This window comes from Molothrus aeneus, chromosome 4 (genome assembly GCF_037042795.1).
Source record: "Molothrus aeneus isolate 106 chromosome 4, BPBGC_Maene_1.0, whole genome shotgun sequence".
Classification (NCBI taxonomy): domain Eukaryota; kingdom Metazoa; phylum Chordata; class Aves; order Passeriformes; family Icteridae; genus Molothrus; species Molothrus aeneus.
The window spans coordinates 64,374,026-64,398,332 of NC_089649.1; the positions used below are offsets into that span (position 1 = coordinate 64,374,026).

Genomic DNA, 24,307 nt, shown 5'->3' on the forward strand with positions numbered 1-24,307 from the left:
GGAGAGCAGGCAGCGCCCTCCCGCCCCGGCCATGGCTCCTCCGCCCGCCGCAGGCAGCACCGCCCCTGCGCTGCCACCCCCTCACAGCTACCGGGACTGCAAGTCCCAGCGGGCAAAGCGCGGTGTGCGCTGGGGACACGCGCGCGCGATGGCTCCTGGGCCTGCTGGGATATGGAGTGCGTCAGACGTTCCCCGGCCTCGGCCCAAAGCGGGCGGAGAACAGAGCGGTAAATATCGCGGTACTAGGGTAGGGCTCTCGCGAGAGGTGGCCAAGTGCCGGTGCGCATGTGGTAGTGCTGGGTATGGCGGGGTGAGGGGCGCGTTGGGGTCGCGTTGCTCTCGCTTTTCTCTTCTCCCTCTTCTCCTGCGCTCCCTCCTCCGCTCTTCGTCCCTCCGGCTCTCACGGAGCTGTGGCTGAGGGTAGGGGTCAGGCCAAGGCATAATTCGGGGGGTTTTGCACCCCCTCGGCGCCATTTTGCTCTCCCCGTCTGCGCCTCCAGTCTTGGCTCCGCACACTGAGGGCAGAGCCGCTGCCTCACCCTCGCGTCCCCACGGGCAGCCGGAGCAGAGATGGGGAAGGCGGCGAAGCGGAAGAAAAAGGTGTCAGTGCCCTCCACTGCAAAGGGCCCTGTGAAGTCGGCCATGGCCGTGGTCAAGAGCAACCCCTTTGAGGTGAAAGTCAACAGGCAGAAGTTTGACATCCTGGGGAGGAAGACAAAAAATGATGTGGGGCTGCCGGGTGTCTCACGGTCCAAGGCCATCAAGAAGGTAAGAGGACATGCAAAGCAGGGAGGAAGAATGGTGTCTGTTGATGTGGGAGATGATAAGGCTGGAGCCCTCTCAGGTGGAATAAGCGCCCAGCTCTGCTGTCACAGCAGGAGTGGCCGGTGACCTCTGAGTGCTCGGGGGGTGATGCAGAGCTCGGGGAATGGCTCTGGCCAGTGCAGCCCCCAGGGCTCAGTAGTACAGCTCCTCACTATTGCTTGGTGGGCATGGATCTCTTCTCAAGGTACCCACGGCCACAATACAATGGCACGTGTTGTCGGTGAGTGAGTGGTGGATCAGGGTCAGTGTTCATGACGTTGGTCGGTGCTGGACATCCTAGAATGTTCAGCTTTTTGATAATGTCGTAATGGTAATATAATAGTGGAACATTGAAAGAGCACTAAGGTCGGGATACAGTGAGAAATGTGTAGCTACAAAGAAACTACTGTTATGGAAAACAAATGCTGGTGATTTTTTGTGCACAGGTTGAATAATCGTGTTGTAGAAGTATGTTGGGATGTAATGATCTGTTTCCTGCTGTAATAAGAATGACCATACGATTCAAGAAGAGTAAATTTTTTACCTTCAACCCTTGTACCATTTTCAAAATGCCTCTTTTTCTTTCTCTCTTGCCATCAGTAGCTACCTGACCAAAATCTGTGATGCATAAGGGAGAGTGTGTCATAAAATGCATCTGGGATTCCAGCAGCCTACCTTATTCTTGGGTGCAGCACAGGAGTTTTTAGTGGTCCATCACTTCACACAAACCAGCAAAGAAGTTTAAACCTGTGTAGGTCAAGTTAAAGCTGAAAAAAGGGCAATTTGAAAGTATGTCCCTGAGATTCTCTGGCATGTTATATATATGCTGTTGTTGAACAGAATTTAAAGCACTTACTGGAAGGGCAAATGCAGTGAAAACAAAGAGATATTTTATCATGTTATGTGTATTGTGAAAGGTGATGCATTAAGTATTTTCTTTTTTATCAATAGGAGAAGTAATCAAATAATTAAATACAAAAAAAAGCACAGAAATGCTTTTTGATACCCAGTGTTCATATACAATGTCTCAGCTATGGAGACAGTGTATATGAACATTATACACTAATGTATAATGTTCATGTTATACATTATAAATATGTACATATTATACATTACAAATATGTATAGTGGTCACTGTAAGAAGTAAATAGAAGGTAGAACTGTCACAATATTAGATGAAACCTGAGTTTTAGTGTCATTTACAGCAGCATATGAAAATTGTGAATGTTCAGTGAGGCTGCAGAGTAGGAAGGAGTAGGAGTAGGAAACCCAGCCTTTTCCTTTAGTGCAGCACTTTGTGAGGTTCTGGTGATATGAATGGCACAGTATCTTTTTCACATTGATAGTAAGAATCTGTTCATGTGCTTTAAATAAAAATGGATATTTCTTGGCCTAAACATAGCCAACATTTTTTTTCTTTAGAAACTATATAATATCTTCAGCATGAAATTATAAATTAGCTTTCAGATTTTGTTACTATTAGTCAAGATTTTAGAAGACTTCATGAATGTTGTACATCACATTTTAGGATTTGGGGTTTTATTTCGTAATAAGATAAGATAAATCAGATATCTGTCATTAATTATGCATTGGAAAGTAAACCTGTCTCCTTACCTGTCCCAAAAGCACCCAGTAAGTACCTTGGATAGGTGTAATAAGCTTCTTTTTACTGACTTGATGCTTGACTTGCCCACACTGAACAGTGACACAGGGATAGATGTGTGGATCCACTCGAGGCTTTTATGTCTTAGATGAAATGACCAAAAAAAGTTCAGCTGACTTTTGCTGGCTTTTTTTGCTTTCTTTAATATGTTATTCTTTGCTTCCTAAGCTTGAGACATGTCAGAATTCTTCAGTGTAAATGCACAGGTTTTGTGTGTGATAAAATGAAGGTGAGATATGGTGTAACATTTTATCTTCCCTTGGGTGCTTATAAGAGAACTTAATTTGAATGTATTGTATGAGGTTCCCACCTTTTCTTCATGTTAATTTTTCCTTCTCTTTCATTGCATTCTGGTAAACTATAATTTATAATATGATGGCAAAATAAAGATTTCTATGTTCACAGGATATTGTGAAGTCTTTTACGTTGGCTTTGGAAGTAGTTACTCTCTGTTCTTTCCATTTTATCTCCTTTGTCTTTTTCCTTCCAGCGCAATCAAACATTACTGAAAGAATATAAAGAAAGAGAAAAGACAAATGTGTTTAAAGATAAACGTTTTGGTGAATATAACACCAAAATCACTCCTGAGGAAAAGATGATCAGACGATTCACTCTGGAAAGACAGGTAAATGATTTTAAAAAAGGAAGGAACAAGCCAAAGCCAAACACCAAGCCACAAGGCACACTTGAATTTTTAGGTTGGGAGCACCCCCTTAATAGAGGGTTTTGCAGGACAATGCTTTATTTTTGATTTTATAGGTTTGGGACTTAGATTTCATGAAAAAATTTCTATTTCTTTTTTCTTTCTGGTTTTGCCAGACAGCTGTTTGAAGCAGAGGTTTTTTTGAGCACTGACATGCAAGAAAGCTGGTTATAAGCAGATTCATTGATTAGTTGGTTTTCTTGACTGCTTTGTTTTAGGAGCTAAATTAGGAAAAGGTGGTCACCATCAAGTATATTCAGTAGCTGAGCAGAACTCTGTAACTTGCTGTCATTCTGTAGTGTGAATTGAATGTGCAGTACTATCCTTTCTGCCTCACCATACTCAGTCTCCAGAATTAAGCAGTGTAATTTTTATAGGTTGAAATCTGTTTCATTAGGCCTGAAATGCAGTAGTTAAAAATTGATGTTACTGATACATAAACTTCAGCTTCCCTAAGTTTCCTGGGTTAGTCCATTTGTACATTAGTGTGAGAGAGACATGACACTCTCTCAATATTGGTCTGACAGTGTTCTTATTCCAGTTAAATTCCAGCAAAACACTGGAATAAGAATCTCTTCAACTAGCACTGAAACTAAAGGCTGTATTATTTTGTTGCTTGGGAACTAAAGATCTTTTGATATTTCATTGGTTTGTTTTTCTGTTCTTAGCAAAATTATGGAAAGAAGAATATCTATAATCTTAATGAAGATGAGGAATTGACTCACTATGGCCAATCTTTGGCAGAAATTGAAAAACTAAATGATATTGTTGATAGTGACAGTGACACGGAAGAAAGAGGAACACTTTCAGGTAAGAAGTGCCAGCTGGTGTTTCACTGGTAATTTCATTACTGGTAAATGTGTCCATCATTTGTTCAGTACTGTCTCTCAGTGAGAGAGAATGTTCTTGGTTGGGATGTTTAAACCAGATTTGATTACTTCTTAGTCACACACAGACCAGTTGTCTGGATTTTAGCAGGGGTTAAGTGGGGCATACTACTGGCAAGCTTCTTTACTCTGTGAGCTTTTCAGCATAGACAGGTACCTGGATTTTCAGCCCTTTGGCCAGAATCTAAAGTGTGAGTTTTCTGGGTGCTTTCTTGCATCTTTAGACCTCCATATTGGATAAATACAGGGCAAAAACATGATCCTACCTCATGCCAAGTATCTGTCAGTGTAAATTATGTGTCTGACATAATCTCTTTTGGTATAGCCATTCTCATAGGGATGAGACTAATGCATGATTGATTGGTTCAATAGTCAAAATTGCTTCCATTCTCAGAGAATAGGCAGATACCGTCCCAGCAGCAGTTTTGCAGTCATGTGTGGATTTGAAAGATTAACATCCTACTTTTTTTCCTCTAGCTGAATTAACTGCTGCTCACTTTGGAGGTGGTGGAGGCCTCCTTCGTAAAAAAGTATCAAGTGAGCAGCAAGATGAAGAAGAGGAAAAGCCTAAGTCTAGGAAAGAACTCATTGAAGAGATGATAGCCAAATCTAAACAAGAAAAGGTGAGTTTTTAGCCCTGAAGTATAAATGAGCATGATTAAGAAGCTGTCACCATCCCTGTATTTGTAGAATAGAAAAATAGTGGCATAGTAAACAAATGAGGAAGCTGAGAGGAGTCCAAGCTCCTTGAATAAAGTCTGACTTTGTAGGCATTTTAGATTTAACTTTTATATCTGCCATTGTTTTGTATCCCCAAATCTCCCCTTGTATTCACACCTGCTTTCTGAATGTAATCCTTGTGCCATTCAGCATAGCTCTAGACTTCTTCCACAAAGAATGTTTGCAGCTTCAAAATGTTAAATATTTGAAATAATTCATTTGTTAAGTGAATGTTAAATGTGTTTTCATTTTAAGTTGTAAATGCTATGTCATGTCCATCTGAACATAACTGCTGCATTTGTTTTTGTTTTATTTTTTCTAGCAAGAGAGGCAAACCCGGAGAGAAAGTGCCTTAGAACTGACAGAAAAACTTGACAAAGACTGGAAGGAAATCCAAACCCTTATTGCCCGCAAAACCCCAAAGTCAGAGAGGAAGGACAAGGAAGTAGAAAAACCCAAGGTGAGGTTTTAACAAGACTGATTTCCTTGGTTCTAGTAACTTGGAGTTTTGACTTATAGTGGCTGAACTATAAGGCCAAGTTATCACTTCATAAAACAAAATGTTTGCTGCTATTCACGTTGAAGGAGTGCTGCAGTTCTAGAACAATCTGATTAGTTGGAGGAATATAGGGATTTGTATGATTTCTCTGATTTTAATTCGTTTGCTTTTCCTTAATTATCAAGTGAGAGACAGATAGCAGACTGAACAATACTCTTGACTACAGTTTATTTGTAGGACAGATAAATTTTCTTGAAGAATTAAAATTGTTGGGAACACTGACTTATTTTGAGTGCCTTGGAGTGTTCCTTTGATGAAACAACTAGTACTTGACAATAGACATTTCCTTGTTGAAATTGGGCTCTGTCCCTTTCAAAAGGGGAATGAAAATAATTTACTTTTGAATAGAGATCGTATGGTCTCATGCTTTTTCTATCATTTGTATTCTGTACTAAGGGAAATAAACTTTTAAATGTAAGAATAGGCATTCTGTTGGGCTTTTTTATTTTTCTTCTAGAAATGCGTATTTTCTTGCAGAACATCAGGAATTTCCATTTATTATTTTGCAGTAGAATCCAGATTTTATAACATCAGTTAACTAGTACAGTCTTGCATTAAAATTGATCTCAAAGTACAACAGAAGATACTGGGCCAAAAGTTCATATTTTGGTGTATTGATTTTTGGATTTAATTTGCTCCATGGCATGTTGAAGATCATTGAATAGCAGCATCCCTTTTTATTTTCTTTGAGCTACACTTCATGTAGTGGAACTAGCAAAGGCTTATCTCATGTGACAGTGTAAAGTGAAATGTAAATTACTAATTTATTAATTCTGGCTGTGTTTTGAGGGTTTTTAAAGTAATATGTAATCCAGTTATTTTTTAAGATACTCTTTCAAAGTTTTTCAGCTGTGAGTAACTTAAGTAAGGAAAGGGGAAATTCCAGGAGAATTTCTCTTCAACTATTCTTACCATTCCTTATCTTAATTCTGAGCTGAGTGTTTTTGCAGCTTGCTTTGGAAGCAGTCTTTTCCTTTTATCTTAACAGTCTGATTATTAGCTGTTAGTCTGGCAGAGGGATGGCTGCAAAGCAGAATAATGAAACTTAAGATAATAAACAATTGCATAAATATTTCTTTAGCCTGATGAATACGATATGATTGTTCGAGAACTTGGATTTGAGATGAAAGCAAAACCTTCAGAAAGGCTGAAGACAGAAGAAGAATTGGCCAAAGAGGAGCAGGCCCGACTCCAGAAGCTCGAGGTATACCATTTATGGCTGAGATTGTTTGGGGCTTGTCTTTTGGGAATGACTGCTTAAATTCATTCCTTGACCTTAGATTGTAAGTGGCTGTACTGAACTGCAATTTGTCAGAGGGTGAATTCAGGAAATCTTCTGTTTGTGTTTGTAATCTGATACTAAAACAACCAAAAAAACCCCATAGGCCTAGTATGTGACTGTAGAGGTTTATGAAATGAGTCAATCTTCCTTCAATAAAAATGGAATGTTACTTTGATTTGCCTTTAAATGTTTTAAATTATTCAGAGTTGAGAGGTGCTCCTAAGTTAGTGGAGTATCATGTTGCACAGCAGTTAAATTAATACACTGGGCAAGTCTTTTATTGCTCTCTTCTGTTGTTGCAAGAGCCTTTCAGTGGTAGCATGAGCATAGCTTTGCTTTGCAGAGGGATGTGAATGTCTTGGAAATGTTGCATGCTATTTCTGTTACCTGGAGTGCTGAGTCTTACAGGAAGATGGAATAATTTGGTAAATGTTTCACTTTTTTTCTTTCTTTTTGTTTTGGTATACTAAGAACGCGTTTAAGACTCTAGGGAATTCAGTACCTTCAGATTACATCAGAGCAGCTCAGTGTCTGATAGCAGAACAGAGAGATACTTTTTTATTTTCTACTCTTACCATCTTAGAGTTTGATGCTCAGTCCATATCCCAAAAATCTTAGGATATGGTTGTGTTCACTACAAGCTTGTTACACACACATGAAACAGATGAACACTGTGGAATCCTGAAACACTCTAGAAGCTTTTATTTTCTGGTAATAATGTCCCATAAGCAAAAGAGATAAATATTAAAATAAGAGGACACATTGCTTCTGGTTAACCCAGTTTTAAAGCTTTTAAATAAACTAATCCAATTGACTGTGTGCTCTTATCAGACTGTACTCCCTTACAAAAAGAAAGATATTCTCAGCTTTTGCCCATAATTTCTCAAGTGCTGGGTTTTTTCTTTACACCAACTCTTTGAATAATCCAAATTAACTGGTTTTTCTTTGTGTTTTCCTAGCTGTAGTATTTGAGAGATCTGTTTTGGTGTGGTTACCTGATTGATGCCAATGTCTCACCTCTGTGTGTGGTATTTCTTGTGAAACACAGGCAGATCGATTACGTCGCATGCGTGGGATAGATGAAGAGGCAAATAAAAAGAGACCCAGCCACATGTCAGCTGATGATCTAGCCGATGGCTTTATCCTGGATAAAGACGACAGACGTTTATTGTCTTACAAGGTAAGGTTTAAAATTTATGAATTTGCAGAGGTCTGTAAAGAAGATTAGGAAAAACAGTTGGCAAGTGAACTCTGTGGAGACATTTAGTTCAACCTCCTGCTCAGAGCAGGGTCAACTATGAAATCACCAGTTTACTCAGATCTAGTCTGTCCTTGGAAAATCTCCAAGAATGGAGGCTGCTCAGAGAGATGTGCACTGACTGCCCTTACTGTGACGAGGTTTTTTTAATATCCAGGCTAAATAAGCCCAGGTCTGCCTCTCCTCACAGAGCAGGTACCCCAGCCCCCAGTAGTCTTGGTGGCTTTCTACTGAATTTGCTGCAGTTTATCAATATCTTTATTGTATTTGAAGGCTCAAAACTGAGTGCTGTGTTCTGTGTGGTCTTACAAGTGTCAAGTCCCCTGACTACTATATTCTTGCTATTATAGTAGCTTTCTCTGCCACTGGCCTGCTGGGTTGAAGAGGAGGCTCTTTGGCATTTCTGGTTTTGTTTTTTGTTGTTGTTTTTTGGTGGTTTTTTTTTAATTTTCACTGTATTGATTGAGCTTCCACTGAATTTTAGTCTGAAGATGAGTAAATTTCTGACATGTCTTTGATTAAAGTGGCAGAGCAACATAACCTTAAAGCTGATATTACCAGTCGCCCTGACTGTGGTGCACATCTGTGCTGATTCTGTCTTCTCATACACAAGTAACAAGGGAACTGCTGCTCTCCCTGAAGGGGCAATACCAATTGGGAATGTGAATCTAAACTGATGATTAGTAAAATCAGGATGGGACCAAATATGTATCTGATCTGCTATTTTAACACATAGAAGGAACATATTTTTGTACAAAAAATGTTCCTGTAAGTGATGTTGAAGTTTTTTTTTATATCATCTGCTAGTTTTCCTTCTGTGTGGTTTCTTTTATTCCTCATATACTATCTCTTCTTCTTCCAATTTCTTCCAGCCCCTTGAAAATACCCTACTTTTTTATATCTGTATGTATGTTCTCTCCCTAATATCCTTTATTGGCTGGCACTGCTGGCATTCACTGCTTGGTCAGGGTAGCAAGGCTCAAATGCTCTTGATGCATATTTAAGATAGCTATGCATGGTGATTGTGTTGAGGTGCTGTCACTTTATCATTATTTTAACTAGATTGTTTTCTCTACGGACAGGATGGAAAAATTAATATTGAAAATGAGGAGGAGAAAGGGGAGGAAGGAGAGGAAGAAGAAGAGGAAGGAGAGGAGGAAGGAGAGGAAGGAGATAATGAGAATGAAGAAGAAAGTCAGGAAGAATCTGCAAGTGAAGATGAGGAGGATGATGCTGCAGATGGCCACTCTGATCTTGAATCTGATCTTGAGAGTGAAGGAGAAGCTGCAGAGAACAAAGAAGAGAAGAAACACGAGGCAAATGAAAATGAATCACAGAATGTGGAGAAATTAGATCCAAAGAGAGAAGCTGCCAAATCAGAGCTTCCCTATACATTTGCTGGTAAGCAAAGGACTGATACAGAGATCCCTTGTTGTCAGGGGTTTGTAACAGCCAGTCAGTTTCTCTGCCCTCTAGGTTTTACATTCATTCATGAAATTTTGCTTCATAGTTGTCTTCTACTATTCAAAGAGCAGCCAGTAACTGCTCTTCTTAGTGAGCAAACCTAATCGTGCTTGGAGAAGTAGGAACCAGATCTGTTTCATCCCAGAGCAGTTTCTGTGCCTCTGAGCAGCATCAGAATTGGAAGATAAAAACAGGGCAGTAAAATAAAAATACCTGTGCTCCTTTCTTAAGGCAACCAGCTTATCCAATCCATAGTGCAACTGTTTTACCTAAGAGAAGCCAGAACAGTATTCTGTGATCTATACTTACAGTTTCTCTGGTGTTTGGACTGACATTTTTGTCAGAAGATGCTTGAAGAGACAAGATTCTGAAGTTGAATCCCTGTGATGTAACATTGAGTTATTGTAGAGACACTCAGAGTCTGACTGGTCTTGGGTCCATGCCTAGCAGGAAGGAGGAGACATGTTTCAAGTAGTACACAAAACATTCATTCATATTAAGTACATAATTCATCTAACTATTGTCCTAGTGTAGATTTCTCCAACAAAAGTATCTGTTGCAAGATTAAACAACCTTTCAAACAACTTCCTTAAGTGCTTGTGTTTTTCCATCCAAAGAAGATGACTTACTACACAAAGCCTTTTGAATTGCATTCAGGATTTGCTTTAACCAGAAAGCAGTCATATTAAAATAACTCAAAAAAACCCAACTAGTTAGGATGTCTTCTAGTATGTTGAATTCTATAAAAAACTAAATATATGCCAGGGTTGTTGGATTTTTGGTTTTTTAAAATAATTTTCTACTTGTTGCCATATTGTTACTTTTCTTAATGTTCTTCACACAAAAGGTAATTGGGTGTGAATTAAACCTAAAGGTAAATGTATTATGCTAAATTTTTGGTTGAATGTGTGTTTAGGTTTAATTCTGCTCTGTGTCAACATAGTTGTGCTGCTCAGCATACATGGTAAATAGAGGATGACTTGAGTTTTAAGCATTGAAAAACATGTTATTTTAATTATTCCTACGACTTGTGTTCGTAGGAATAATTCAATATATATGCTAATAGAGTATTAGTGTTTAAAAGTTAATTATTTAAAACATTTCTGGTGTCTTTCTTTCTGAACAATATAATTTTCGGATCGGAAATTTGGTGCACATTCACTTGAATTAAAGATGTAAAGTTTGAGATTTTTGTGTGGCCAATTTCTGTTTTTATTTTCTAGTTCCTGAGTCCTACGAGACATTCAAGTCTTTATTGGCTGGAAGAACAATAGAACAACAGCTTATTATATTGGAGAGGATTCAGAAATGCAATCATCCAAGCCTTGCAGTGGGAAACAAAGCAAAGTTGGAGGTATGTTTTGTTTTATGTTTAAAATAACTTCTAATTCCAGAGTAAGTTTTAGTAAGTATTTAGGGAGCAGTATAAAATATACATGCTTCTATGTTCTGAGTAACAATAGAATTAACGTGATAATCTTAATTTTCTAAGTCTGTATCACTGTTAAAGAATATGTACAATGAAGAAAAACTTAATAATGTTAACATATTTCTTGCAGAAATTGTTTGGCTTCCTTTTGGAATATATTGGAGAGTTGGCAACTCTGGATTTACCAGAGCTCAGAACAATTGACAAACTGGTCCTGTAAGTATTAAATCCTATGGACTTTTGCTCCTTCAGGGTTTAAAGAGAAAAGCTACCTAGAGCAAAGCTTTTAGCTTGTTGCTTGTTTCAGATATCCTGTAGAACTTGTTGGCAGCTGGTAACTCTTAGTGTTTATGTTTTAACTTTGTTTCATGTGTTACTTGATCTATTAATTGTACCAAGAGATTTTCAAAACCTCAGAACATATTTTTTGATGTGCAAGATGCTTTTTGTGGGTAGTGGATAAGTAATACCATATATGCATGAAACTCTTGTCTAGGAGGCTATTTGGACAGCTGTTCAAGGATTTTAAGCTTTGTAGTGACACTGTGCAGTTTCTGTTGCAATCTCTGTTTTTTCCATGGGCTTTAGTTCTGTGAATTCACTCAGAGATCTGGATGAAAATGGAATTAAAGTGCTGCAGTAAGCTCATCTGGAAGTTCCAGCTAAACACTTTGCAGGAAGTTGTCAGTTTGGCACTGTTGTCTTCAAGTACCTGACAGGCAGTTAGGCTGTGAGGAGAGAGCCAAGTTTGTCTCAGAGGTGTACAGCAAAGGACAAGAGTCAGTGGGCAAGGGCTGCAGCAAGGGAAATTGCAATTAGATTTCAAGAAAAAAATCTCAGAAAAGGTAATTAAAATTAGTTTCCCAGAGAAGCTGTGAAGATGGAGAAAACTTAACAAAGCTATGAGCAACCTGATCCAGCTTTGAAGTTAGCCATGCTTTGACCAGGGACTGCATCAGATGATCTCCAAAGGTCCCTTCCAAACAAAATTAGTCTGTGGTTCTTATCTTGACTTTCCAGGATAGGCAAGTTTCTTTCAAGTTATTTTTATGTAGTTTTCAGCATATTTTTTTGATTTCCTACTAAAGTCAGTAAGTTTTTCAAAACCTGTTCCCGTGCAGTATCAGCATTCATTGCTCTGTTGCATTCATCAGGAAGAGCGCTGACCCATTGATACTGTCACACATGGTTTGTACCAAAGAATAAATACATTTTGATTATCTTCTAGAACTGGGATATATTAATAGCTCTGCAGACAAATTTCACTGAAAAATGCTGGGAGACCAAACAGGCTCTAGATTGCATATGCCTGTAGGCACTAAGCATAGGCCAGGAGCTGATCTAACTTTGTGTTTGGGTTTTTTTTTTCTTGTTTGCAGTAATAATTTTGCTAACCACATTGCTGCCTTACATGTTGTTTAATATTGCCTAAGAGTGTTTAGAATAGTGGGCTGTCTGGTGTAAGCCAGCATACTTCACTGAAGTAATATCTAAAGTCAGGAGATTCAGAAGGATACATCATAACGATAGGAAATTATTTAAGAGTGTATTTTAAAGTTTAAAATTATTTTTCATCTAAGATTTAGAAAGCTACAACTCAGGAATTCTCAGAAGGCCAAATGAAAAATACACGTCTCTGTAAGCTAAAGTATTACAATAATAATTTATATTCTAAAAAAGGAACATTTGTTGCAGGCAATTTGTCATTGTTACAATACAGATGGAACACAAGAAATCTTCCTATGGGTGCTTGAAAATCAATTTTTTATTAACATCAGTGGCATAACTTGATTATGACTTAACTTTCTTGTTAATAGGCCATTGTACAATCTTTGCCAGATGTTTCCTGAGGCAGCCAGTGACAGTATCAGGTTTATCCTTCGAGACGCTGCACACGATCTGGAAGAAGTAATTGAAGTCAAAGGCCGTGCAACACTTCCAGGCTTAGACACGGTAACAAATCCACATTGCTGGGATAATCTCTTTGCATTAGTGAGAATGGTAATAAGTGCAGAATGACATTATGTGGTGAATTATCAGCATCTATGACATTCTAGGCTTTTTGATATTTTAAAATGCCTTTCTGGAGATAAGTTGTAACAAAAACGCCCACAACAACAAAAACACCCCACCCCTAAGAAACAAACAAACAATACACACACACATTCTTCAGAATAAAAGTGTGACTGTGGAATTAATAAGGGGAAAGATCTTAAAATTATCTCTCCAGTCTTCATAGCAGAACACTGTTTGTTTTCCTGATGAAACTTAAGTTGGTAGTTTTAGGAAGAAGTGATACTATCAGTTATGTTGTGACTTCTTTAATTATGTTAAGTACAAATGTTTAAAAAATGTACTCCATAGAAGTGCAATATCTCTTGGGTTAAAAAAAAACAAAAATAAAAAACACCCAACCAAAACAAAACCCAAACAAAAAACAAACTAAGAGAGTATTATTATGGATATAAAATTACAGCATTTCTTAGTACCTTATATATGATAATGTCCAAATTAGTGACTTGGAAAGAATCTCTTTCCTTGTTGTATTGGTAATAGCCCATTTTCACTTGCCATGTTAAATGTGAACAGATTCCTTTTCCAGTGTCTAAGTAAATGGCTCTTGGAGAATTCAAGAAGAGAGCATAGGAAAATGAGTATTTTTAAATTGTAGTAAAGTTTCAAAGACAAACCATAAATCTAATTCAGAGGGAGCTACTTGTTTTCTATCAGCTTGATGAATTGCTGCTGCCTACTGGAATAAGTAGACTATTGAAGGAAAATGGACTGAAGCCTTGGTTCTTACAGCTTGGAAGATATATTGAGTTGTTTTGAAGAGTCTTTGTTCAGGATATTTGGGGTTTGCAGGAAATGTATTGTCAAGAGCTTTTAACTTTATTTTTAATTTGTCACTGTCACACTTAGAACATCAGTCACAGTTCTGGCTTTCATTCCCTTCACTGCACTTTGCCAGGTTGCAGGCCATCATTATCTTTTAAAGTGGAATTATATCACTTTGTACTCTCAAAGCACTTGTTTGAATGAGTATTCCATAGATCAGCTGTCTCAGTAGGCTTTTCATATGCCTGCTGTTATTTTGGCCTGCAATTCAAAATATTTAGTAACCAAAACACTTCAGGAGAGTATTTGTTCACAATTGAGGAGGAACAGAGAGGAAGCAATGAAACTTTACTTCCATCTGCTTTACTGTGTAAATATCCACTTAAATAATTTTCATAATTACCTTGCAGCTGATGTTAATTTCCATATGATCTTGAGAGGTCACTCAAATCCCCTTCAATTAAAATGCACCTAATCACTGCTTAGTCCTTTTGCCTGCAACTGTTTGTTGGTGTGTGCCAGTGCCTGAGGACTCTGATCACTTCATTGTCTGTGTTGAGGACTGGTTTGAAAGGTGTCCCAGGTCCTGTGTGGCCACGTGCTCCTGTGTTTGTGGTGTGAGAGTCTGTGACTGTGGTGAGCTGAAGGGGATCAGATGGGGTTCTCATGGAGTAAAGGGGATTGGGAGGCACAGTTCCTTCTTAGTTGTTCTTTCAGCTGCCTCAATCCAATATTAGACCTATAATGGATGTCTCATAATGGATATTCCTTTTTCTCATCTAGCTTCAACAGTTGTCTCAATAAATGAGTCGTGTATATCATACCAGATTTCTCAAAATTATGTATATTGTAGTATTTTTGACAACTGTGTAGCAGTTATTCATTCAAAAGTTACATATGTATAAAGTCAAGATCCTGGGAATAATGTCTTAACTATATTTTGCCTTATTCTGTTTTATGTGCAATCAGCTTATTTATTTGAAAATTGTATCTCTGCTGTTTCCAACTTCTGACTTCTGGCACCCAGTTGTAACACCTGCTTTTATGTACATGAGTCAGCTACTTACTAAGGTATGTCTGTGATGTTGTACCTCAGGATTATATTATACATATATTCTTTCTTCCTCAGACTTCCAATATGTGTGTTAGTATTAATGTATATAGTGGAAATGTACTTGCAAAGGTAGCTCTGTGTTTGGTATAGCCACAGATAGTAATTGGAAGAAAGGGTGAAGAGGAAAACACCCTTGCAAGCTATAGTCCAGCTCACAAAACTGTATCTCTTCAATTTTTCAAGCTGTCACAAAGTAATTCCTTCTGTGGTAAATTACATGGGACTAATGGAACAGACTGAATACAATCTGAAGTCATTCATTAGTGGTTTCTTTTCCATATATTGCATTTCTTCATACTTGAGAGGTTTTTTACTTTAAAATTGGCAGTGTTTGTTATCCTTGAAAATGTACCTAATGCAGTGCATTGAGTTAAAATATGTCCTTCTTTTTCTATGCTAATATCCTGTTTGTATGTTTCAAAAGTCTTGAGCTAATTGCTCAATTGCTGCCAAGTCGCTCAGAGCCTTTTATTTCACTGATTCATTTCTGAAGGATTTATTGTTTGTGGTTTAGCACCTTCTAGTGGCTAAATGAGTTCTGATAAACCTGTTACTCAGTTCTGCAGATACTCTTCAGTTAAGGACCAGGGAAAGCCAGTGCAGTTCTCATCAAAGATCAAAGGCTGTAATTTTATAGACTTCAAATGCTTACAGTGTGGTTCATAATTCCTCTTTTTGGGAGAATCTGCATTTGTGATGTATAGACTTTTAATTAGGAATATTTTGTTCTTTTTATTTCTTTTAGTGTCGCATTACAACATTGCAAGATGTTATTAAAGGGTTGTTTATATGCTGCTTGTTCCTGGAATATGTATCTCTCTCCAGAAGATTTGTACCAGAACTCATCAATTTCCTTCTTGGAATACTTCACATCTCTCTACCCAAAAGCCAGGCCCAGGGTGAGTTTGTTTAGAGTAAATGAGTATTTCATTTAGAGTCCATTTTAGTATTGGGGTTCATCATTTAAATTTTTTAAATACGAATATTTCACCCTGATTTCATTGGTTTTGAACAAAAGGCCAAAATCATCTGCAAGTTCAGCCAAACACAACCTTGATTTTTTGGGCATCTTGTTATGAACTAGATCCTCTCATGTTGTTGGCAGGAAGGAAAGGACTGAAGTTATTAAAGGAAATGAGCTCATGTTGGCCCCAGTGCAGTATTTTTGCAGTGTTGTCATTCTAAACGGACTATGAGATTGGACTGTGCTCTGAAATTCAGAGTTCCTAATGGATTCCTGATGAGTACCCTGTAAGCTCTCAGTGAGGCAGCAGCTCATGCTGCAGGCAGCCTTATTCTTCAGCTAATAGCCATATCACCTAAATGAGAGATGTATATCACAAAGCTGCTGTGTTCCCTTATTTGACATGGATTTGTAGTACTGTCGTAGAGGGCAGCTATCCCCACAAGCAGGATTAGTAAAATAAGTGTGTAAACTTGGCAATTTGCACAGACAACAGGGATAACAAAATTATCTGTTCAGTGCGATCCCTATGTTAGCAAATTTTTTTTATTTTGCTGGTCTCTCTTCAATTTTTTTTCTTTTATTAGTTTCTGTCTTTAAAGTTGTTCTGGTTCTGGAGCTCTTTTTGTTGACCAGTTCAGTGACAATAATTTACTTTTGAGGAGTTTTGTCAGAGCATAGTAACTAATTCATGTGTTAATATTTCTGTCTGGGCACAGCATGCAGGAGGAGACTGCAGGCAGGATATTACCACGTGAAAATTGGAATTATTTGATAAACTCACAAGATATCTGGGATTTGATGAACTGCACACTACGTATTAGTATGCTTACACCTCTTGATAAGATCCTTAAGTGTCTGTTCTCTAAATAGTCCTCAGTCTGCTGAGGAAGGTTTAGCTTCTGTCAGTGTTCCAGTACTTCAGTAGGCACCTCCCTTCCTTTCCCTTCAAGACTTTTTTGCCTTTCCATGCTGCCTTTTTTTTCCATTTTGAATTTTTGAGCTACTACTGATCCCTTTTCTCAACAAACCTATCACTGCAGTTTCACCTTTATTATCTGGCATGGCTGTACTCCACAGACCTTTCCCTAGCTGCTTCTCACAGCTTAGCAGTTTCCTCTGAAGTGTGAGCCAAGGTTACACAGCTGGGCTGCATCAGAGCTAAGCCCTGGATTCTCAGAACACCAACAGCTGAGCCCTTAGAAGGAAGAGGGAAGAGGTTATGGAGTGGGTGGGTTACATAGTACTAAAAGTATTCTCTCCTTTATGTATATTAGCAATATTTGATCTGCAGAGAGTTTTGGTGAAGTTATAATACAGGACTCTACAAAATTAGATAAGATACTTGAAACATTTTAGTGGTAATCATTGATCAATTGTTACCTTGTTTAAAATATTTCTTTGTATTTCTGTTAATGATTTTGAGCTAGTTAAATTTGCATGGTGTTGATTTCTGTGCAGTGAGAAAAACCTCAGTAAAAGATACATAAGAGGCCCAGTTTCTCTTTGAGAACTTTCCAGTCAGTGTTGATGTTTTGAAGTTCCCAAGGTATCCAATTGTGTTTTTAAATATTGATGGTGGAAGTTTTTCTGGTAGTTGTGATGGTTAAGCTATCAACAGAGAATATTTTAAAATAAGTAGGCATGGAGCTCTGGAATGTTGATGCACTGTCACACAAAAAAAATTCTCAGGGTTCAATTGTAACATTAAGTAGAGTCAGCAAATAAACTCTTAATGTTTTAGTTTTATTCTCTTGATCCATAAATTTCTCACATGAGAAAGATATATGGAATGCAGCTTCATAAGAGACTGAAATACAATCTGATTTAGAGTAAAAACTATTACCTTAAAAAAGAAAACCTGTAGGTGGAGGGAGTGGGAAGGAGTTGTCATGGTTGATAGCTTTAGCTAATTGAATTGTTAATGAGATCTGCTCTCCTCTCACAAGAAAAGCAGATAATAAAACTCACATATCTTAGTTCCTGATCTTGCATAAGCCTGTGTGTGTCATGATGTCTTATAACTTTGGGTCTCAAACCTTAAAAACCTTTATTTAAATACTGTCTTCTGGCCTGTCTTTGAAGAGCTGTGTACAGGTTGTAGAGTATGTAAATAATCTGAACTTAAAGTTTGAAAAAGTTTTGAAGTCAATTCCACTGCAAGCTTGCAGGACATAAGGAAAACTAACAGGGGAAAAAGACCCCAAGGTCCAGCACGGAGAATGCAAATTATTTTGTCCCTTAGCCAAGAAATTTCTCAGGTGCTTCTTTCATATTGCTGTATAAGTAGTTTCACAGATCAGCTTGTGATGTGTGCATAGGGATTCTTTAGTGTTTTCCATCTGCCCTGCTCCATGTATATTCTGTGTTCCATGCTCCTGTTTTAAACCCCCTCAGCTGGAGTGGGAGAGGTTTACAGTGTGTCTGAGGGCCCTGCTGTGGGCTCACAGGGGAGGCTCTGGGGCTGCAGCTGTGGAGCAGCTCTCCCTGCTCCAGCTCACTGTGCCCCATGACCACCTTCTGGCCAAAGCCCTCTGCTTGTGACCCCACAGGAAAGTCCTGTACCTGCCCTATCCTTTTAAGTACATCCAGTGCTCCATCCTGGGCCAAAGCTGCAGTTTCACTGTGCATCCTGTTTCCCACAGGGCAAATGTGAACCTACATGTCTTAACTTTCCCCATCCACAGAATGAATCAAAGAATCACAGAATGGTTTGAGTTGAAGGGGACCTCAAAGGCCATCTAATTCTAACCCCCCCTGCCATGGGCAGGGGGTACCTTCACTAGACCAGGTTGCTCAAAGCCTTATCCAACCTGGTCTTCAACACTTCCAGGGCTGGGGCATCCACAACATCTCTGGGTAGCCTGTAGTCCAGTGTCTCACCACTCCCATAATGAAGAGTTTCTTCTTTTTATCTAGTGTAAATCTACCCTCTTGTCAGTTTAAAACTGTTACCCTCATCTTATCACTGCACTTCCTGATAAAGAGTTCCTCTCCATCTTTCCTGTAAGCCTCATTGAAATACTGGAAGGTTGCTGTAAGGTCTCCTCAGGGCCTTCTCTAGCCTGAACAGCCCCAGCTCCCTCAAATGGGAAGTGCTCTGGTCATCTTCATGACCCTCCTCTGGATGCTCCTGAGCCAGGTCTGTGTCCTTCTCTGGGAACCTCAGAGCTGAACACATTCCTTCAAGTGGGATCTCATGACAGTGAAGTAGAGAAGAAGAATCCCCTCCCTCAACCTGCTGAGCTTTTGTTGCAGCCCAGGATGCCTTGGCTTTCTGGGCTGCAGGGGCACATTGTTAGCTCAGAATTCAGGTTCTTATCCCCCAGTACCCCGAGTCCTCTGCCAAGCTGCTCTTAATCCATCATACTGCCCAGTCTGTGTCCATGTGCAGGATTGGCCCCACTCACATGCAGAACCTCCCAGTCTGTCTTACTGAACTGCATGAGGTTCACATGATGCCAACTCTGAAGCCTGTCAGGGTCCCTCTGGGTGGCATCCCCTTCCCATGGAGTATCAAGCCCACCACTCACCCTGGTGTCACCTGCAGGCTTGCTGAGAGTGCACTCAGTCCCATTGTCTGTGTCCCCAGCCAAGATGTTCAGTAACAGTGGTCCTAGGACAGACCCCTGATGGACCCTCCTCATAACTGATCTCCATCCAGATGTGGAGTCATTGGCCACAATTGTGGCTCTGCCCATGCAGATAATTGCTTATCTACTGAATCATGCACCTGCCAAATTCATGCTTCTCCAGTTTAGAGACCAAGATGTTATTCAGGACAGTCTCAAATGCTTTGTACAAATCCAGGTATGCGATATCAGTTGCTCTTTCCTTACCCATCAATGCTGTAATCCTGTCATAGAAGGCCACCAAACCTGTCAGGCACAATGTGCCCTCAATGAAGCCATGGTGCCTGTCGCTGAGTACTTCTGTGTTTTGCATGTGTTTTGTCATGGTTTCCAGGAGGATCTGCTCCACAATATTGCTAGGTACAGAGGTGAGGCTGATCAACTTGTAGTTTACTGGATCTCTTCTCTTTCATGTTTTAAAAAGAGGATTGTTTTCCCCTTTTTCCAGTCACTGGGAACTACAGCTTTTCAAATATGAAAGTGGTTTAGGAGCTTTATCTTGCCAGTTCCCTCAGGACCCTCAGATGCCCAAGGTCCCAGGGAGCTGAGCACATTCAGGTTCCTTAGTTTCAAACCTGACTTTCTACAGTGGACAGTACTTGGTTCTGCCAGTCCCTGCCTTTGGATTCTGGGACTTGGGCAGTGTGACTAGAGCACTGACCTATGTTCCTGTGCTCCAGTGTTTTCCATGGTTTTAGAAAAAATTAATACAGATAGAAGTATTTTGAAAGGTAGTACAATTAAAAATGTAAAATGAGTTGGCTGTTTTTGTTCAGAAGGAATGCATACAAGTGACCTTGTTTAATGACTGTTCTTGGTTTTTTAGGCTATACTGTAGTGCATCCATTTACACCCGTGGGGAAAAATCTAGAATTGCTGTTGGTGTGTGATAAGGAGGATCTGAAAAGTTGGGAAAAGAAAAATGTGCCATTGAGTATTGTGACGAGATTAAAGGAAGCCAGCAGAACAGAGATAAATCATACCAGGTACGTAAGAAGGGCAGAACAGAAAAAATACCAAATCATCTGTTGTGTTATGTCAGTGACAGTGCTCTTTAGAACTAAAAACAAGACTAGTGGATAGTTCTGCTGTCTTCAGTGCACTGACATAAAGATTTGTTGCTGATGGAATTCTTTTGGTATTTGCTTAGGAGAGAGAAATTTTTAGTCTGAATTAACAACTATTTCCAGTTGTAGCTGGTTCTGCCAAGCAATCTTAATGCATTCTGCTAACAGTCCAAATTTAATTCATTCAGTTGATTTTATTTTAAAATCCATTGCAGTTTTTGCAGCTGAAATTGTTAATTTTTTGTGCATTAACAGGTTATCATGTCTAGCCCTGTGTTTTGACCTTATTAAAAAATGTTCAGCTCTCTATGAATCTTTACCATCATTCCATGAAATAATGCATCCTGTCAGAATAGTCCTTACACAACATATACCAGTTAATGAATATCCTGAAAAAATGCAGGTATGTATTCCTCAGGATTTAAATAATCTATATGTTTGATTTATTAATAAATTCTGTGATCTTCATCTGTGCATAAACAAAAAAAAAACAAGTATAAGCATTAATTTTTTTGAGGTTCAGGCATTTTGATGTTCCTGTGGAAAAAACAAAAGAACAGAGAATATTTAGAAAAGGTATTTTTCCATTGTATATGTTGTCTTGCCTATTTAAATGAAGAGAACAGCACTTGGCTTGTAATAATGTAGCATTCCATGAGTGACATAATTTATAAGAGTAAGATGGACATCTGGTTGCTCTTGTACTTTTGTAGTGAATCTGTAAGACCTTGGTAAAATAAATACATGTACCAAACTGGGGAGGTAAAACTTATAACTGTGTAGGTAAAATGAACATAAATATGCCTGGTCAGTACCTTACCTTGGACAGTTGCTGATTTTCTAGAAATGAGATTCAGAATTTTAATCTGTCTCTTCTGAATGTAGCAAAATCATCTTTTCCTCAAAGAAGCATCATAAAATGTCCTTAGAGAACAAAGTTTTACTCAGATGAAGCCAAATGGCCTATGTTTTGTGCCATCAAAATAAAAAAAAAAAACAACTAGTCATTGTTAAAATTACCATGAAAGGAAGAGTCTGAGTTAAACTGCCTTTAGTCTTGCTTCTTCCTCTGTTAGGTGAAACTTCCAGCAGGCAGAGTTGTCTTATTGTTCATGATACCATTTTAATAGACTTCCAAAGGCTTTTAAGAATTATCCATCTTGGATTGCAGCATGTCAGTGTTAGCAGTGTCCTAATGAGTAGCTGTGACTTAACCCAGGGAAAAAAAAATACATGGGGAGAGCATTACTGTTGATTCAGTTTACAATAGCTTTTGATTTATGGTGGCTTTGATATGCTTTTACAATTTGTTCTGCATTTTCAGGAATGGTATCACAGTGCTCTGAGAGAGCTGGAGAACAAAGTAAAACACTATACCCCTCTGATATGTGAGAAAAAGAAGCCAGTGCCATTGAAACAGTATACTCCTAAAATTGTGAAAGTGTAAGTAAAGAACACTGGCTGCAAAGGAAAGGGGCATTTAAACCTTAAGATTTGTAGCAAGCTAGAATGGACTTGGAAAGCAGGACACAAAGCAACTGTTTTTCAGCTAGATTTTGTGTATAATTCACAAGGGGACATCTATTTGTGTGGTAGGGAGGGGGAAAAAAAAGGGAAGGAATTTTAAGAACAAATATTATCTTGTAGGAAAAATAGCACTGAAAGTCAACTCCTGCTCATATAATGAATTGTAAATGAACACATTTCAAGATTATTAGATTGTTATTATATAGTAGGTGCTTTACTGAATACTCTGTCAGGCTCTCAAGTCAGAAGAATAAGAGTGAGTAGTTCATAAGGTACATGAAATACATGATGGTAAGAGATGGATGGTGAAAAACACTAATTAGTTTTGTAGATAATAGAACAGTGTTCTGATTTAGGAAATCTGCTTTATATTGGCTGCTGAATTATTTAGCCATATTGGTTATCTACAGGGGCACAAAGTATCTACTTTTATTTATTCTAATAATTGAAGAGGACAGCTTTGCTCTGCCATACACACTTATCCCCAAGTAATTGATCAGACTTCTTCTGTAAAATGCATCTGCTGAGAAGGTCTGCAAAACTTTAAGATGTATGGGTAGGTTCCATCTTTCTTCAGATGTCTTCCATTCTTCTAGTCTAGATTTTTCAGTCTGTTCAAAGTGCAGGCTGCAGATGGGGAATTGAAGTGCAATTACAAGGTCTGGTGAGTGTTTTTCCAGTATGTTCGTTGGGCAACTTCTTATTTTGCAACTTATCCATATAATATGCAGGAATTAAAATACTGAGTTAATTTTCATACAAAACCTCTCCTTATAAATATGAAAAAGTTGTGGGTTTAAGGTGTTCTGTGCTTATACATGCATTCTTATTTCAGCTTAGAGTTTGGAAGAAAGCAGGCAGGCAGCAAGAAGGAGCAAGAAAGGAAGCAGCTGATCCAGAGGCACAAACGTGAACTCAAAGGAGCCATCCGTGAGATTCGGAAAGACAACCAATACCTGGCTAGAATGCAGCTCTCAGAAATCATGGACAGGTAATGTAGCCTTTGGCTCAGCACCACTTTGGGGCTTGTCCTGCCATGTGTTCATTTCTTCACTGTGGGCCAGGACTGACATAAATGTGCAACCATACTAAACTTAAATAAAATGGGACAATTTGAGGAAAAGCAAACATTTTCAATAGGGATTATTTAAAGTGTTTTCAACTTTGTGGTTTCATTTAAGAGGATGCAAATGTTTTCATTTAAATGGTGTGTTGGTGAAATTAAGGAATTGTTGGACTTTTTATGAATTAATAATTATTCTTAAGTAAACTTATTTTCCCTAAAATAATATTTCTGAAATGTTTTATATGTTGAATGTTTGTTTTACAGAGATGCAGCCAGAAAAAGAAAAGTGAAAGAGCTTCTTGGTAGCCTTGCTACACAGGAAGGTGAATGGAAAGCAATGAAAAGGAAAAAATGGAAGAATTAATGGGGACTATCTACAGCAGGAAGCTTACTGCCACATAAAACACCCCAATCATGGCTTTTCAACAGATTTTAATTGCATTTTTTGGATGCATTCCTTTTGAGGAGAAAACATCATTGGATCTGTTTGAAAAAATGAACCTGCTTATTAGGAAAATCCACAACTTTTCATAAGGAAAATAAAAATAACACTTTTGTACGTGGCATGCTTCTGTTTTATTTTAATGAGAACATTTGGACAAGCAATCAGAATTCTAAATCTAAAACCTGATCACACACACCTAACTTGAACTATACACACACACACAGAGATTCTACATCAGAAACCTGTTACTTCAAGCTGGTGACAGGTCAGTGGTGAGGTTCCATTTCAGGGCCAGTTCTCTTCAACAGCTTCATCAACAACTTGGGCACCGGGCTCGAAGCTCCATTGCGTAGTTCTGCTGAAGACACTGAACTGGGAGGAGCTGCTGACCCCCTCAGAGGCAGAGGGGCCCTGCAGGGAGATTTTGACATTCACCAACCATGTGAAATTCAACAAGGTCAAGTGCCGGATTCTGCACCTGGGATGGAGCAGCTCTGGATGTACAGACAGCCTGGGGAATGGGGGCTGGAGAGCAGTGCCATGGGGGTCCTGGGCAGTGGAGAGTGGAACATGAGCCAGCAGTGCCCTCCAGCCAGGAGGGACATTCCTGTCCTGGGAACATCAGGCCTGGCATGGCCAGCAGGGCAAGGGAGGGATTGTCCCACTCTGCTGGGGGCTGGGGCAGCCTCACCTCGAGTGCTGGATATAAAAGCCCCAAGAGAGTGACCAAAGGTGAATGAAGGGCCTTGAGGGGAAATCCATGTGAGGAGTGGCTGAGGGCACTTGGTCTGTTCAGCCTGGAGGAGAACAAGGAGAGACCCCACTGCAGTTACACCTTCCTTGTGAGGGGCAGGGAGGGACAGGCACTTCTCTTCTGACACCACT

General features: G+C 39.0%; 1 protein-coding gene across 1 annotated transcript; it reads left to right on the top strand.

The window, feature by feature from the left end:
- Nucleotides 1-296: 296 nt before the first annotated feature.
- NOP14 (NOP14 nucleolar protein) lies at nucleotides 297-23,541 on the top strand. The gene is made up of 18 exons (XM_066548690.1): nucleotides 297-768; nucleotides 2,958-3,092; nucleotides 3,839-3,980; nucleotides 4,535-4,680; nucleotides 5,100-5,237; nucleotides 6,418-6,540; nucleotides 7,667-7,798; nucleotides 8,959-9,277; nucleotides 10,564-10,694; nucleotides 10,900-10,985; nucleotides 12,587-12,722; nucleotides 14,577-14,678; nucleotides 15,467-15,620; nucleotides 20,144-20,303; nucleotides 20,640-20,787; nucleotides 21,709-21,827; nucleotides 22,747-22,902; nucleotides 23,242-23,541. Exons 1-18 carry the CDS (start codon nucleotides 571-573, stop codon nucleotides 23,339-23,341), a joined length of 2,625 nt encoding a protein of 874 aa, XP_066404787.1. The 5' UTR covers nucleotides 297-570; the 3' UTR covers nucleotides 23,342-23,541.
- The last annotated feature ends 766 nt before the right edge of the window (nucleotides 23,542-24,307 follow it).